This window comes from Rhineura floridana, chromosome 1 (genome assembly GCF_030035675.1).
Source record: "Rhineura floridana isolate rRhiFlo1 chromosome 1, rRhiFlo1.hap2, whole genome shotgun sequence".
In the NCBI taxonomy this organism is placed as follows: domain Eukaryota; kingdom Metazoa; phylum Chordata; class Lepidosauria; order Squamata; family Rhineuridae; genus Rhineura; species Rhineura floridana.
The window spans coordinates 31860959-31876374 of NC_084480.1; the positions used below are offsets into that span (position 1 = coordinate 31860959).

General features: G+C 43.8%; 1 protein-coding gene across 2 annotated transcripts in view; it reads right to left on the reverse strand.

Moving 5' to 3' along the window:
* The window catches only part of HCN1 (hyperpolarization activated cyclic nucleotide gated potassium channel 1), a 308517-nt gene that overhangs the window by 130567 nt on the left and 162534 nt on the right, over positions 1-15416 (reverse strand). For both annotated transcript variants that reach the window (XM_061617563.1, XM_061617552.1), the window contains exon 4: positions 12237-12455. In XM_061617563.1, coding sequence (XP_061473547.1) covers positions 12237-12455 — 219 coding nt within the window. The remainder of the gene's footprint in view (positions 1-12236; positions 12456-15416) is intronic.

Sequence of the window (15416 nt, forward strand, 5' to 3'; positions counted from 1 at the left end):
AAACTATCAGTGGCTACCAATCATGATGACTATATGTTACCTCCAGAATAAGAGCCACCATGCTTCTGCACACTGGTTGTCGGGGATAAAAACTTCCCACATCATCTGGATGACCAATATGGAAAGCAAGACGTTGGACTAGATAGACCTCTGGCTTCATTCAGCAGGGCTCTTCTTATGTACTTAAGATCAGACTGAATGTCCATCTAGTCCATCGTCATGCTTTTCACAGTGGCCAACCATGTGTTTTCAGGAGGCTCACAAGCATGATATTGCCTTGAGTCACTCAGCACATTCAGGTGCAGATGGAGAGGAACAAGGAGAGGAGGCTGAGACGGCAGAGTAAAGCCTATCTAGGGAAAGCCTGCCCCTGCCATGCAAGAACAGGAGTCCCACCTGTTCCTTGCTTTGCACACACCTTGCAATTATGCTTTAATTTGGATTCTTGCATTGAGCAAGGGGCTGGACTCAATGGCCTTATAGCCTCCTTCCAACTCTAAGATTCTATGATTATGATTCCTTCCCTCCCTCTTGGGAAGGGATCGCCTTTGGAGCCTGGGGAGGACTCAGAGCTATGGCCTGGGATGGCTGAACAAGATTCAGAAGAGGAGGAGGAGGTGGGTCTGGTGTTAACACCCAGGCTAGATCCTGCCTTTAGATGAACCCACCCTGAAGGGAGTGAACCCTTGCAAGTTAGACATTCTCGCAAGGCTAATTCTCATGAGTAGGGTGTGAGCCCCTCCTTGTTTATATATCTTGCTGGGTGGGCATGAAAGATTTTTGGGACAATGTCACTGCTCTCATACTGTTTTGAACTTTGTGTCCTGATCTTGGACTCCAGACTTGCTCCTAGCTTTGGTAACTACTCCATCCCTGTTTGTAGGAACTCTGAGTTAGCTCTTGCCTACTGCTGCACCTGTATCATACTCTGCTTCAATAACAATATTTCTCTTGTTCACAAGTGTATCTGCTCTCATGCCTTGGGTGGAAACTAGGACCAGGCATAAAGGCAATTCTCCCTACAATCCCATCCTATGCCACCGGGGTTTAACTTGAGCTAGGTCTCCAAGCTAGAGAAATAGTCTGAATGCCAAGACATACCTCCGAAAGAAGTGAATTATAATGGAATGTGTGCTGTCTCTCACCACTAAGTGTTGTGTACAATATGAGTTGTACTCAGAATAGATCCATTGAAATTAATAGGTGACTAATTTAAATACAGTAATTTCAATGGATACAACCCAAAGTATCTATAGCCCACTGTCATACATCTCAGGTTAGAACATGGTCACCATGAGGAACTAGTCTCAAAGCTGGATTTAGTTCTAACATTTCCGCTTTTCCCAGAAATTTATCTTGGAGTGCCAAGGTGTCCCAGTCAAATAACACCACCTCCCACTGACAATTCTTCATTAATCCTCTGACTTCACAGATAAATGTGATATCCAAAAGACCATCTCCATGAATGTATTCCTCTCCCAATGCAGATGTTCAAGTTTCATCAATAGCTGATCAAATGCTTACTGCACTCTTGCCTCCCCATTTACTATTAAATCAATTCAGCCTCTGTTTTATATTAACTTCCTGTTTTCAGCTTATTTCCTCACTGAATTTCATGCAGCCTTGTTCAGCTGACAATATATGTTGCCTCTACTCCACCCCCACCTCCAGCATCACCCTGTTTACACTGCAGTGTATTTATACAGCCACGAGAGCGGCTGTATACTATAGCCAGCGTGGTTTTTTCACATTCCGCAATGTTAAATTGAAAATACCCCCAAGCCATTCTGATGCTTCCTATAAGCTCATTTCAAAACAAAACCTTACAAATCTGAGAGTCCTGAACTCAGAAATGCTTGCTTAACAACACTTTCAATTTTCATGGCGATACATAAAACAGACAGAGAGAATCAAGAGTTCAAAGTCTAAAAAGAGAGGAAAAAACCCCAGAGCCCTTTCATAATCTGTTGAAATTCATTAAAAATCAGCCATGTTCACAGAGTACCTGTAATCCTAATACGGACCTTGCCCCATACTCTGACCTTCATCTTCTGCAGTTTAAAAGTTTTAAAAATGCCTGGCTGATTTTTAATTAATTTAAGAAATTTTGGCTTGAACCCAATGATAGTGTCGGGCATGCTCAGTAAGAACCAACTGTCAGTGTTCTAAAAGCCCCACAGCTGCTGGGCTTGCCTAATCAGGGGCCCCCACCCCCACAGCCTTTGATTTCATGTGAAACAGTCATGGCTTCCCTCAGGGAATCCTGGGAAGTGTAGTTTTTGAAGGGTGTTGTGAGGAGACTCCTGTTCCAGTGAGAGTGCTTCAGTGGCCAGACTGGTTTAACAGTCAGCCACTCTGATTGAAGGTCTGTGAGGGGAACAGGGCGTCTCCTAGCAACTCTCAGCACCTTCACTAACTACACTTCCTAGGATTCTTTGAAAGAAGCCATGACTGTCCAAAGTGAAATAAAGGCCTGGTGTGGATGTGGCCAGGGACAGCTTTGGTTTAAATTTGGGTGGGAGGCTACATGTGCCTGCTGTAGAACAACAATGTGGGGGAAATGCTGAAAAACAATGATACTGTTCACAATGTTTTCCTTTTGGAAAGGAAAGGGGCTTCCCTTCTGCCCAGTGTAGACCCACCCAATCTCCTCCCCTCCTCCTCCCCTCCCTGCCACACCCCCAGGTCAGTGTTGGACTACAACCTGGGAGACCAGGGTTCGAATCCCCACACAGCCATGAAGCTCACTGGGTGACCTTGGGCCAGTCACTGCCTCTCAGCCTCAGAGGAAGGCAATGGTAAAACCACCTCTAAATACTGTTTACCATGAAAACCCTATTCATAGGGTCAACATAAGTCAGAATTGACTTGAAGGCAGTCCATTTCCATTTTCAAACATGACTGCACAGAAATAAATCCCATTGAACTCAAAAAGTATGCAAATGATCAAACCCATCCTCCCTTCTATCCCCTCCCTCTTACCCCTTCCCTCCCCCTTCCTTTGCCCCTCCCTCCCCATCCCCATCCCCTTCCAATACCCTCCTTCCCCTTTCCCCCTCCCCTTCCTCCTCCCCATGGTCAGTTTTACCTATCTTAAGCATGATTGCATGGATAGGGTTGCCATATTGCCCGGATAGCTGTGTTTTACCCGGATTCTATGCATGCCACCCAGCGCCCGGCTAGTCCCTTACGTGGCCCGGATTCTCAGCTTTAATTTAAAAAAAAAATTAAGTTTCTAGGTGGTCCGGTTCTCGAGATATACATAAAAACGTCAGCCACCCCCCTCGACTGTTAAATCTTTCTTTAAACAGTACTGTACTATAGCACTTTGTAGCTTTAACCCCGCCCATTCAGCATTGCAGCCAATCAGGAATTGTGTTTCAGTTTCATTGACCTCAGGCAGTGTCTAGAAAACAAAATGGTGGTTTCACACCCTCCACCCCCGTTTATCTGAAAATCTCATAAATTGGGTAAGTATATACATTTCAGTTTTTTTTCCTCTTGTGTGCAGGAGTCAGAGCTTGGGCAGTGTTTTGAAAACCTTCCCAATACTTGCTTTTTGTAAAAGCAATGCTAATCCCATATGCCCAAAGTAAATCCCATTTAATTCAATAGGACTTACTTTGAGTAGACATGTTATGAATGTGCTGAAAATCAATGGGACTTTGGAGTGAATGTAAAAAAGAATTATGTTTGTGTTCTAACTCTTTCTGTCTCCAGTCCAATTTTAAAGCAAGTAGGCAGGGCTTACTTAGGTATTACAGTTTTTATTCTGTAGGAAAGTAATACTGATTTTTTTAAAACTAATACTGATTTTTCTGCAATGACCAACTGGTTTGACAATAAACTATTATATGGGCTGTATGTATTTATACATCTGCTGTGTGTGCGTATGGAGTCTTTCCAGCACCCCTGTGAGGTAGGGTTGGAAACCAATTCAGCTCACAACAAGAAATAAAGCCATTTAAAATCCAATGACCATAAAACAAGTATAAACAGTTGCAAAACAGCGTAAAGTGGCATGATTCGGAATTTTGGGTTGTGTGAATGAAGTTGCTTATCACTTGAGGTTGCAGTTCTGTCCCTGTTTGAGTAAGCCCCACTGAATACGCTAGGACTTGCTTCTGAATAAATAAACTTAGGATTGCACTATAAATATCTTTACAGTTTGTGTAAATAATAAATATATTTGATAGTCATGCTTATATACATATTTCTTCATTTATCATATTTTTGGTTTTTAGGAATCCTGACTGGTTGTGAGATGCTTAGTTTTTTGCCTTACTCATAGGAATCTTGTTGTGGTTGGTATGGTATTACATTTAGGAAAGTGTTACTGCCTTCTGTGTTTTTTTTTCCTATTTGCATTTCACTTATCTTTAACCTCAGTCCGTTACAGCCATAGAAGCAACAGCAGCATATGCAAGATAATTAACTCCCATTAGTGATAAGAACAAGAATTTATAATTATTATTTCAATTAAAACAAGAGGCTTATCAACACTTTGAAGAGGACCAGATATTTATTTTCTTTCTGAGCCCAGGACTGGGTCTTTCATGATGCCCGAGGAGCAGGAGAGTAGTCGATAAGACAGACATCCTGGCATTGGTAATCTGATTAGCAAGGTATGTGTGGGGTTGTTGCACACTTCCAGGCCCAGTTTCATTTTGAGTATGGAGGTGGAACCTGTGTAGATGTGGTTGAGAAATTTTGAGTTAAGCAAAGCTCTGCTTTTATAAAACCTAAGAAACATACAGATACTTTGAATGTCTGAGTGCCTGCACCAGTGGAATACTAGAGGAACTTGTAAAACTTGCTGCAACAGTATTTAGACTTGAGCATGTGGTGTGAAAGACTCCTTTTCCAACGTTTTGGCTTGTTTTTCTCCACTCACCACGTCTCTGAAATATATTGTATATGTTATGGTTAACCGTGCTGCTGCCCTGACTTACTTTATGTTTGTTGCTATTTTGTGTTTTTATTATGTTTTTATATTGATTGTGTATTTTTATTGTTTTTATTATATTTGTAAGCTGTGCTGAGCTCTGTTTTTAACAGCAGAAGGGCAGGATATAAATTCTCTTAATCAATCAATAAATACTCCATAGTGTTGGAAACTAGAGTCTAGGCATTTAAGACTGAAAATGTTGCTTAAAAAAAAAAGATTTCTCACATCTTTCCCCAGTTTTTGGTGGTAATTCCTAGGCACAAAAACAAAACAACTGGACAATCCAAATATTAATATGCAAATAATATGCATAATATGCAAATAATATGCAAATAATTTGCATAATATGCAAATTAACCTGCCCGGATTTGTGGAACTGGAATATGGCAACCCTATGCATGGAAGTAAATACCACTGAACTCTATAAGCTTGCAAATGATCAAACCTGCCCTCCCCTCCCCCTTCCTTTGCCCCCCTCCAATATTTATTTATTTATTTGTTTATTAAATTTATATACCGCCCGACTAGCAATAGCTCTCTGGGCAGTGAACATAAAACAGCATAAAAATACAATAAATAACAAAACAATATATGATTGCATACGAGTAAATCCCATTGAACTCAATAAGCATGCAAATGATCAGACCTGCTTTGCCCCTGCTTCCTCTCTACTCTCCCTTCCCCTCTCCTCCCCTCTTCCTTCTTCCTCCTCCCTTGCCCACTCCAGCCTTCCCCCTCCCCCCGGTCAGTTTTACCTATCCTAAGCATGATTGCACGGGAGTAAATCCCACTGAATTCAATAAACATGCAAATGATCAAACCTGTCCTTCTCCGCCCCTCCCCATCCAGCCTGCTCCCATCCCAGTCCTCCCCTCTGCATGTTACCAAATTCTTCCAAGTTACACAGCAAATGGATTGGACTATGAAAGACCAACCCAAATTGTGTTTGCATTTTGACGAATTTGTAGGGCAGTACAATATCTCAGAGAGGATGTCAGGTCTCCTGCTCCCCTGGTACATTCACTATAGCTGCCCAATTTCCCTGGTTTTTAAAGTTTGATAGAAATATCTGTGGGCTATAGGTACGTTCTTCAACCGCAAGGTTATTTGCCTATTAGTGAATATACACTTTATCCTTTAAAGTTGATGTATGGCCCATATTTATTCCCTCTGTTTAACAATAATTTCCATCAGCACCGAAGCAAGATAAATTGCAGGTATAATCTTTTGCTGCAAAGAAGCTGTTCTGCTTCTTCTAATCCGCTGTGATATTCTTAAGGAAGGAAATGCCCTTTTCTTGACTATTCATCTATGATCTGTTAATCACACAGTACTATAGTCTGGATAGAGGATCAAATCACAGAGATGGTTTCAGGAGGTAGCTGCACATGCAGTTCAATAACTTAAGTGTCATAAGATTAGTGGAAAAGAATAAGTATCTGGAATCTATAAAACTAGATAATGGATACAAATAAAATCTCACAATGACATTTTTCTCCCTGCCTTATGACATTTCCTGCAGCCTGGTTTGCACATAACTTTAAGCCATGGGTTATTAATCTATGATTTATTAAATCATGTTTTGTTGATCATCCAAATCCTACTCACCAGTTTAACTATGGTTTGCTTACTGCCAAAAAATAATGATCTGAAACAATGGTTTGTTTTTGGCTTATGAACTTTGGTTTGTTTTAATTATGGCCTGGTGTTACTTGCAAATATAGAGCCCTTCCTTAACCATGATTTCTTTGGTAACTTCACCCCAGACTCTTGTCAAGCTACAAAGGCATGAGGTGAGAGCAGACAGAAAACAGACCAAGCTTTGGAGAAATAAGTCAGAGTTTGTTTGATCATCAGTGGGACATCTTGTGGTTAACTGATTTGTTAAATAAACTATGGCTTAGCATTAAATATGAACCAGACCATTATCTATTATTTTCCCCTCTTTCTCTACTCCCATGCTTTGTATCTCCATGATTTCATTCCTTTAGTTTTATAAAATTAAATATAAAATGAAGTAATGGACAATACAACACAAAGACAAACAGTAGTAATCACAGTCCAGCTGATGGAATTGCAAAGAGTATAATGGAAAAAGTGGGCGGCAGACGCTGGAATGGTACTGCTGGCAGACCAGGCCAGATTAGGGGAACAGGGGATAGATGCTTAATACCCATCCCATGTTCCGGGTCTGTCCAGAACCAGATGATAACTGGGGGATGCAGGATTCCTACCGACCTTCGACTGCTGCTGTGTAATGCCAGGTCTGTAGTACAAAAAAAATCACACATCCATGATATTATCTTGGATGAGCAGGCAGACCTGGCATGTATTACGGAGACTTGGCTGGATGAGGCCTCAGCTCCCATTCTTGAGGCCATGTGCCCGCCGGGTTTCCGTTACGCACAGCAGCCGAGGGTAGGAAGGCGGGGAGGGGGAGTGGCAGTCATCTATCGGGAGTCTTTAGTTTTTGCCAGACCTCCTCTTCATAGGACTAAGTTTGTTGACTGCATGTACTGGAGGTTGGGCCCGAAGGGCAGTTTGGGGATCCTGCTTGTGTACCGCCCACCCTGCTGCACAGCAGACTCCCTGGCTGAGGTGCTGGAGGTGGTCTCGGCTGTACGGGCGTTGTCCCCAGAATTATTAGTGCTGGGTGACTTCAACGTACATGCCGAGACCGCTCTCATTGGAGCCCCTCGGGATTTCCTGGAAACCATGGCTTCCTGGGAACTGCACCTTAGTAATATTGGGCCCACCCATGTAGCCGGTCATGCTCTCGACCTTATGTTTGTCCTGGGAGGGGAGGGAAGTGCTCTGAAGTTGGGGGTGGTTTCTTCCACCCCTGTGTCATAGTCAGATCACTATCTGGTAAATATAGACTTCTCGATGCCATACTCCCTCCGCAGGGGAAAAGGACCTATTAGAATGGTCCGCCCCAGGCGCCTGATGGATCCAGAAGGATTCCTGACTGCGCTTGGGGAATTGGAACCTGCTGAAGGCCACCCGGTCGATGCCCTGGTGATAGAGTGGAATGAGGGAATCACTAGAGCATTGGACCGGGTGGCTCCGAAACGTCCTCTCCCCCTGAACAGAACTCAGTTAGCACCATGGTATACACCACGGTTGCATAATCTGAGACAGGAGGTGAGACGACTAGAACGCCGGTGGCGGAAATCACGTTCCGAAGATGTCCGGACACAGGTTAGAGCAGCAATAGCTGCCTATCAAGTGGCAGTGAAGGCAGAAAAGAAGAGGTTCTTTGCTGCCTCCATTGCGTCCGCAGAGTGCTGTCCCAGGAGGTTGTTCCAAGTGGTCCGAAGCCTGGTCGGTCCAGTTGCTCAGGAACCCTTGGAACAGTCAAAAGCCTCCTGTGACAAATTAGCAAAGCACTTTGCTGACAAAATCAAACACTTGCGGAACTTGATCCCGTACACCGTGGATACAGTAACTGAACCAGAGTTGGCCAGTTGCAAGCCAGTCAAATGGGATCGGTTTCGGCCTCTCCCTTCTGAGGATGTGGACAAGGTGCTCTCGACTGTGAAGCCTACCACATGTCTAAATGATCCTTGCCCGTCGTGGCTCCTTGTTAGCTGCAAAGAGAAATTGGGCGAGGGGATTAAGGCGGTGGTTAATGCATCCCTGGAGGAGGGTGTAATGCCATTAGCCCTCAAGGAGGCAATTGTAAAGCCCATCTTAAAGAAGCCCTCCTTGGATCCCCAAGTTTTGAACAACTTTCGCCCAATTTCAAATTTACCATTCTTGGGCAAGGTCATTGAGCGAGTGGTGGCTAATCAGCTGTCGGCACACTTGGATGAAACGGATTATTTAGATCCATACCAATCGGGTTTCAGGACTGGACATGGAACTGAAACAGCCTTGGTCGCTCTGGTGGATGATATGAGGAGGGCATTAGATAGGGGAGAATTCACCTTTCTTGTCCTCCTCGATCTCTCAGCGGCTTTTGATACTGTTGACCACAGTATCCTTTTACATCGCCTGGAGGGGTTGGGAATAGGAGGCACTGTACTGCAGTGGTTCCACTCCTTTCTCTCCGATAGGCATCAACAAGTAGCATTGGGGGAAGAGGTTTCAGACCCTTGGCCTCTCAATTGTGGTGTGCCACAGGGCTCTATCCTCTCTCCCATGCTATTTAATATCTATATGAAGCCGCTGGGGACAATCATTAGGAGATTTGGGCTGCAGTGTCACCAATATGCGGATGACACTCAGCTCTTTCTCTCGTTTAAATCCTCACCAGAGTTGGCTGTGGAGACCATGTCTAAGTGCCTGGAATCCGTGAGTGGATGGATGGGAAGGAACAGGTTGAAACTGAATCCCGATAAGACCGAGGTGCTACTCGTGGGGGACAAGGGAAGGTTGGGAGATATTGACTTGATGTTTGATGGGGTGAAACTGCCCCTAAAGGACCAGGTCCGCAGCCTTGGAGTTGTTCTGGATTCCAAGCTGTCCATGGAGGCTCAGATCTCGGCAGTGAGCCGGGCAGCTTGGTATCAATTACACCTCATACGTAGACTGCAACCCTACCTTCCTGTTCATCAGCTCCCATTGGTGGTGCATGCCCTGGTCACCTCTCGTTTGGATTACTGTAATGCGCTCTACGTGGGGCTACCCTTGAAAACGGTCTGGAAACTACAACTTATACAAAATGCGGCGGCTTGACTACTTACAAATTGTCGTCGCCGGGAGCACATCACTCCAGTGTTGTTCGATCTGCACTGGCTTCCACTTGTTTTCCGGGCCCAATTCAAGGTGTTGGTATTAACTTTTAAATCCCTACACGGTCTCGGCCCAGCTTATCTGATGGAGCGCCTCCAACGCCACCAATTATGCCGCCCCACAAGATCAGCCACACAGGGCCTTCTCTCAGTCCCGCCAACTAAAACAGCTAGGTTGGTGGGGACTAGAGAGAGGGCATTCTCAGTGGCGGCCCCCACTCTCTGGAACTCCCTCCCGTATGATCTCCGGCATGCCCCTTCCCTGAATGTATTCCGCCAGGCCTTGAAGACCTGGCTTTTCAGACAGGCCTTCGGGACTTCCGGGGAGGGTTAATCTCTATGACTAATTGCCTATTACTCTGAACTGTCATTGTTTTATAATTTTTATCATTTGTATTGTATTATTATACAATGTAGCCTCGGTGGCCCGGAATGCGTTCTACCAACTTCGGTTGGTAGCCCAGCTACGTCCGTATCTGAGTAAGGAGGACCTCACATCAGTGGTACATGCTATGGTAACCTCGCGTCTGGACTACTGCAATGCGCTTTACGTAGGGCTACCTTTGAAGACGATTCGGAAGCTACAGCTAGTGCAAAATGCGGCGGCCAGACTGCTAACAAGAACTAAGCGGTCTGAGCATATAACACCTGTGCTAGCCCGTTTGCACTGGCTTCCAATATGCTTCCGGGCCAGATTCAAAGTGTTGGTACTTACCTATAAAGCCTTATACGGCGCGGGACCACGATATCTGTCGGAACGCCTCTCCCGATATGAACCGGCCCGTACACTACGGTCTACTACGAAGGCCCTCCTCCGGGTGCCGACTCATAGGGAAGCCCGGAGAGTGGTGACAAGATCTAGGGCCTTCTCAGTGGTGGCCCCCAAACTATGGAATGGTCTCCCCGAGGAGGTGCACCTGGCGCCGACACTATCATCTTTTCGGCGCCAGGTTAAAACCTTTCTCTTCTCTGAGGCATTTTAATTCCTGTTAATTCTAAATTATTATATTTTGATTTTAGACTGTACAGTTTTTTGTACAGTTTTGTATTGTGATATACTGTATTGTGTTATTTTTATTGTATTTTTAATGTTCACCGCCCAGAGAGCTGTTGCTAGTCGGGCGGTATATAAGCTTAATAAAATAAAATAAAAATAAATAAATTATGATGTATTTTATTGTAACTGAGTTGTACGTCGCCTAGAGTGGCCACTGGCCAGATAGGCGACACATATATTAAATTATTATTATTATTATTATTATTTGGAAACTGTAGTTTGTTAAGGGTGCTGAGAATTGCCAGTGTTGTTTAACAATCAATCCTTCTTCTCAGGAAGCTCTGGGAATTGTAGCTGTATGGGGGAATAGGAGTCCCCTAATAACTTTCAGCACATTTAACAAACTATAGTTCCCAGGATTGTTTGGGGGAAGCTATGACTGTTCAGGTGGTATAGCAGTGCTTTAAGTATAAGGTGCATATATGACCTTATACACGTGGATATAGAGCACGGTGTGATATGATTTGGTCCTATATAGATCCTATATCCCATCTAAGGACAAAGATACAAGCTGCTACAGTTGCCCTACCACAAATGCTTTTGTTGCTGCGGCAACTACTTCTCTGATTGCTGTTTGGTGTTGCTGTGCGTCTGTGGTTTGAAGATGCACCTCTCCAAAGGCTCTAGTAGCAGATCACATAAATTGTCTCTTATCTGCAGAGATGGATTATGTGGCTGGACATTAAAAGGGCCCATAATCTATCTCTGCAGGTTACCAGAATTTGAAATTCAAGAATTTGAAAAGTTCTGATTAGAGATCATATCAAAATTTGGGGTGCTTGTTTGTTTGTTTTCTAGATGCCTTAAATGACTGTGCCCTAGAAAGGTTGGTCATGGAACTGACCAGAAAGGAGGTCACCCTGGATTTGATCTTAAGTGGTGTCTAGGACCTGGTGAGAGATGTAAAGGTTGTTGTACAGAAACCATGGTGCCATCAAATTCAACATATTTGGACAATTCCCAAGAAAGTCCAGCATAATCACATTTGACTTTAGGGGGAGAAAAACAAAATTGAGGGGATTGATAAAAAGGAAACTGAGGAAAGTAAAGGTAAAATCTCTCCAGAATATTTAGGTGTTACTCAAAACCATAATAATAGAAGTTATGCTAGAATGCTTATAGCAGATCAGGAAATATTTAATGTTGAATTTATGTAGTAAAATGCCTGGGAAGTGCAAATGGTTTAGATCATACATAAACTGTAGGGGGATTCAGATGAAGACTTAAGTTGCTGGCTTAGGTGGCGATGTCAACATGTGTTTAGGTGATGAGCATTCACCATAACCTAGCTCCCCCACATTATGAAGACATTTCAAGAGTTAGTATTCATTTGCTGCTAGAGTGCCTCAGCATTCATGTGAACATTCACCACCTCAAAGACCCACTATCTTCATCAACTTGCCTAAATGGAATATGTAAAAACTTATTTCAGATTTAACATAACTTGATAACCAGCAGCATTAGAAATATAGAAGTCATATTTTAGAGCAAATACCTTCTCTTGATACTGACGCCGTGATGAATCCAAAGACTGAATCAGGGCTGTCGCGTGACCCACAAACATGGCGTAACAGGTGGCCCCCACAATCATACTCAGCATGGTTATCCAGAGATCCGACATGCTGACAGGGGCTCTGGCTCCGTAACCAATGCAAAGCATATGGCTCATGGCTTTGAAGAGTGCATATGAGTATTGCTTTCCCCAGGAATCATTCTGTAAGACAGAGTAAGAGACAAGGGGCTTGAATCAGCTAGTGGATAGAGGGTGAAGGAATCTGGGCCTATGTTAGCAGGAAGATAACTTATCTTGAAGGAACAGCTTTGTAATATATCATTCAGGAATGTAAAGAGGATAGTTATTATCACTATATCATCACAATAAGATCTTAGAGGCAGTCAGATGTCACTATGATCACATACAAAACTGTTTTCCATGATGGATTTCCCTACCAGTGTTGTATTCTTAACTTCATAGGTTAAAAGAAAAGAAAAAGAAAATAAGACTTCAGGTTCAATGCATATTAAGCGGTACAAAAATATTATTAATAAAACAAACAAACAAGGCTATTATAAAATGCTATTTTTCTTCCTAGAAAGACAACTATCCCCCGGCATTAACCAGCCTTTCCCAACCTGGTTCCCCTCAGATACTGTGGACTACAACTCCCATAACCCCTGACCATTGGACATGCTGACTGGGGATATACTCAAAAACATCTAGAGAGCATTAGCTAATATATTGCAAACCTTTAACAGTGCTGATTACATAACTGATGAGGGAAGGCATGAACTGACTCCAGAACTTCCTTCTTTCCCCTCTGAATAGGGAATTGGCTGTAAAAGCTGATAGCACAGAATAGCAATTTAGCACTATATGCAGAGTCTATGTGCAGCAACAGGGAGACACCCATGCCCCAGAATGCAGAAACTGAGGATAGGAGCAGACACTCTAGTTATTTACTCAGCTGGTGATCATGAACAGATTTACACCATAATGTATAAAGGATCTATGGACTGAAGCTTAGATACTAAGGCAAGTATATTTATTTACAAGGATTTTTTTTAAAAAAAGGTCTACCCATTCACAATCCACATTCACTTTTGGTCCAAAGCAGAAAGCAGATTTAGAAAAATATTATCAAACATTTTTAAAAATCCAAGAGACCTTCCGGCTCTTCAGCCTCAACATGCTTACAGAGATAAAAGACCTTATACTACTTGTGAAAGCTACACAGGCTCAGGATTTTTCACTTGTCTGGGTGTGGTTGCTCCCATGCTGAAGAGCAGGCACTGAGAATCTTTCTCTTTCTTGGCTAGTTCATGTGCGATCAAACTGGTGTAGTTGCAGCTATAAAGCTGAATGGCACAAGGTACCAAATGGCATACGCAGATGTTTGGATGAAGGGCGTCCACATGATTTGATCTGAGAGGAAACCTGCATTATCAGGGTTCCCTTGCATGGTTACTGTTAGCCTCAGCCATGACGATGACCTCTCTACAACTAACTAGGTGACTGTTTCAATCATTTGCCTTGCAAAGATGGATAGTGGAGACTGTACAGCAGGGATGGGGAAGCTATGGCCCTCCAGATGTTGCTAGACTCCAACTCCCATCAACTCCAGCCCATATGGCCAATGGTCAGGGATGATGGGAGTTGTAATCCAACAACATATGCAGAGTCACAGGTTTCCTGTTGTTGTACAAAGTGTGTATAGCTCTCACTTCCTCCAGAAAGAATCATGGTTAATAAAATAATAATAATAAAAAAGATTTAGAACAGTTTCTCAGAATTTGAGTCAGGGGAGGGTCCTACTAATTTTTTAAGGGAGTAATTCCAAATTATTAGAAAGTTTGCACTATGCTCCTGAAAGGATGCTTTCTTAAGTACATTGTAAAGTTCAGATGGTAAAAGCAGCTACAGCCCACCCACCCTCCAAATTTGGAACAGGGGCATGGTTTGGGGAGAGGATTTTCTCTGTTGCAGCCCCAGAGATTGGGGCTCTGGCATGAGAAAAAGGGTTAGACCCTCATCTCCCCTCAGCGTGTCCCCAATCCACATCTGGGGGCCATCATGGCCAAATGGTTCAGCTCCACTCAGACTTAGAATCATAGAATAGTAGAGCTGGAAGGGGCCTATAAGGCCATCAAGTCCAACCCCCTGCTCAATGCAGGAATCCAAATCAAAGCATTCCAGACAGATGGCTGTCCAGCTGCCTCTTCAATGCTTCCAGTGTCGGAGAGCCCACTACCTCTCTAGGTAATTGGTTCCATTGCCGTATGGCTCTAACAGTTAGGAAGTTTTTCCTGATGTCCAGTTGAAATCTGGCTTCCTGCAACTTGAGCCCATTATTCCATGTCCTGCACTCTGGGACAATCAAGAAGAGATCCCAGCCCTCCTCTATGTGACAACCTTTCATGTACTTGAAGAGTGCTATCATATCTCCCCTCAGTCTTCTCTTCTCCATGCTAAACATGCCCAGTTCTTTCAGTCTCTCCTCATAGGGCTTTGTTTCCAGTCCCCAGATCATCCTTGATGCCTGAGGTCTCCACAAAGGAGGAACTGGAGGACCACACCCCAGCAAACCCCAACACCATCAGTGACTCTGAGGTATACTATGAAGTATATGTAGCTTCAGGACCAGAAGTCTCCACACAAGTTTACCTGGACTCCCAGACAGATATCATACCACCACCCATTATATTCAAGGCAACAGCAGCAGAGGAGGTGGTGGGACGGGCAGTAGATTAAGGACCACCAGCAAAGTGTCCACCTAGCTGCATGAAGCTACCCTTCAGAGGAGACTATTCAGGAGGGGGAAAGTTGTGTAGGCATCTGAGTAGATCAAAGTAGTGGCTAAAAGCAGGAAATGAGGAACCTCCAGCCACTGTATACATCAGTGTTTCTCAACCGGTGTGCCTCCAGATGTTGTTGGACCACAATTCCCATCTTTCCTGACTATTGGCAATGCTGGCTGAGGCTGATGGGAGTTGTGGTCCAACATCTGGAGGCACACCAGTTGAGAAACACTGATATACATGCTCAGCCATCCAGTCCATTGCTGAAGCAACAGCTCCCTTTGGCCTCTCTGGCCATGCTCCAAGCTTCTCTGGGTGGCCAGCTAGCTGTACGATTTGTACCTGCAACCATAAATGAGGGGATGGAAATATGGAAATG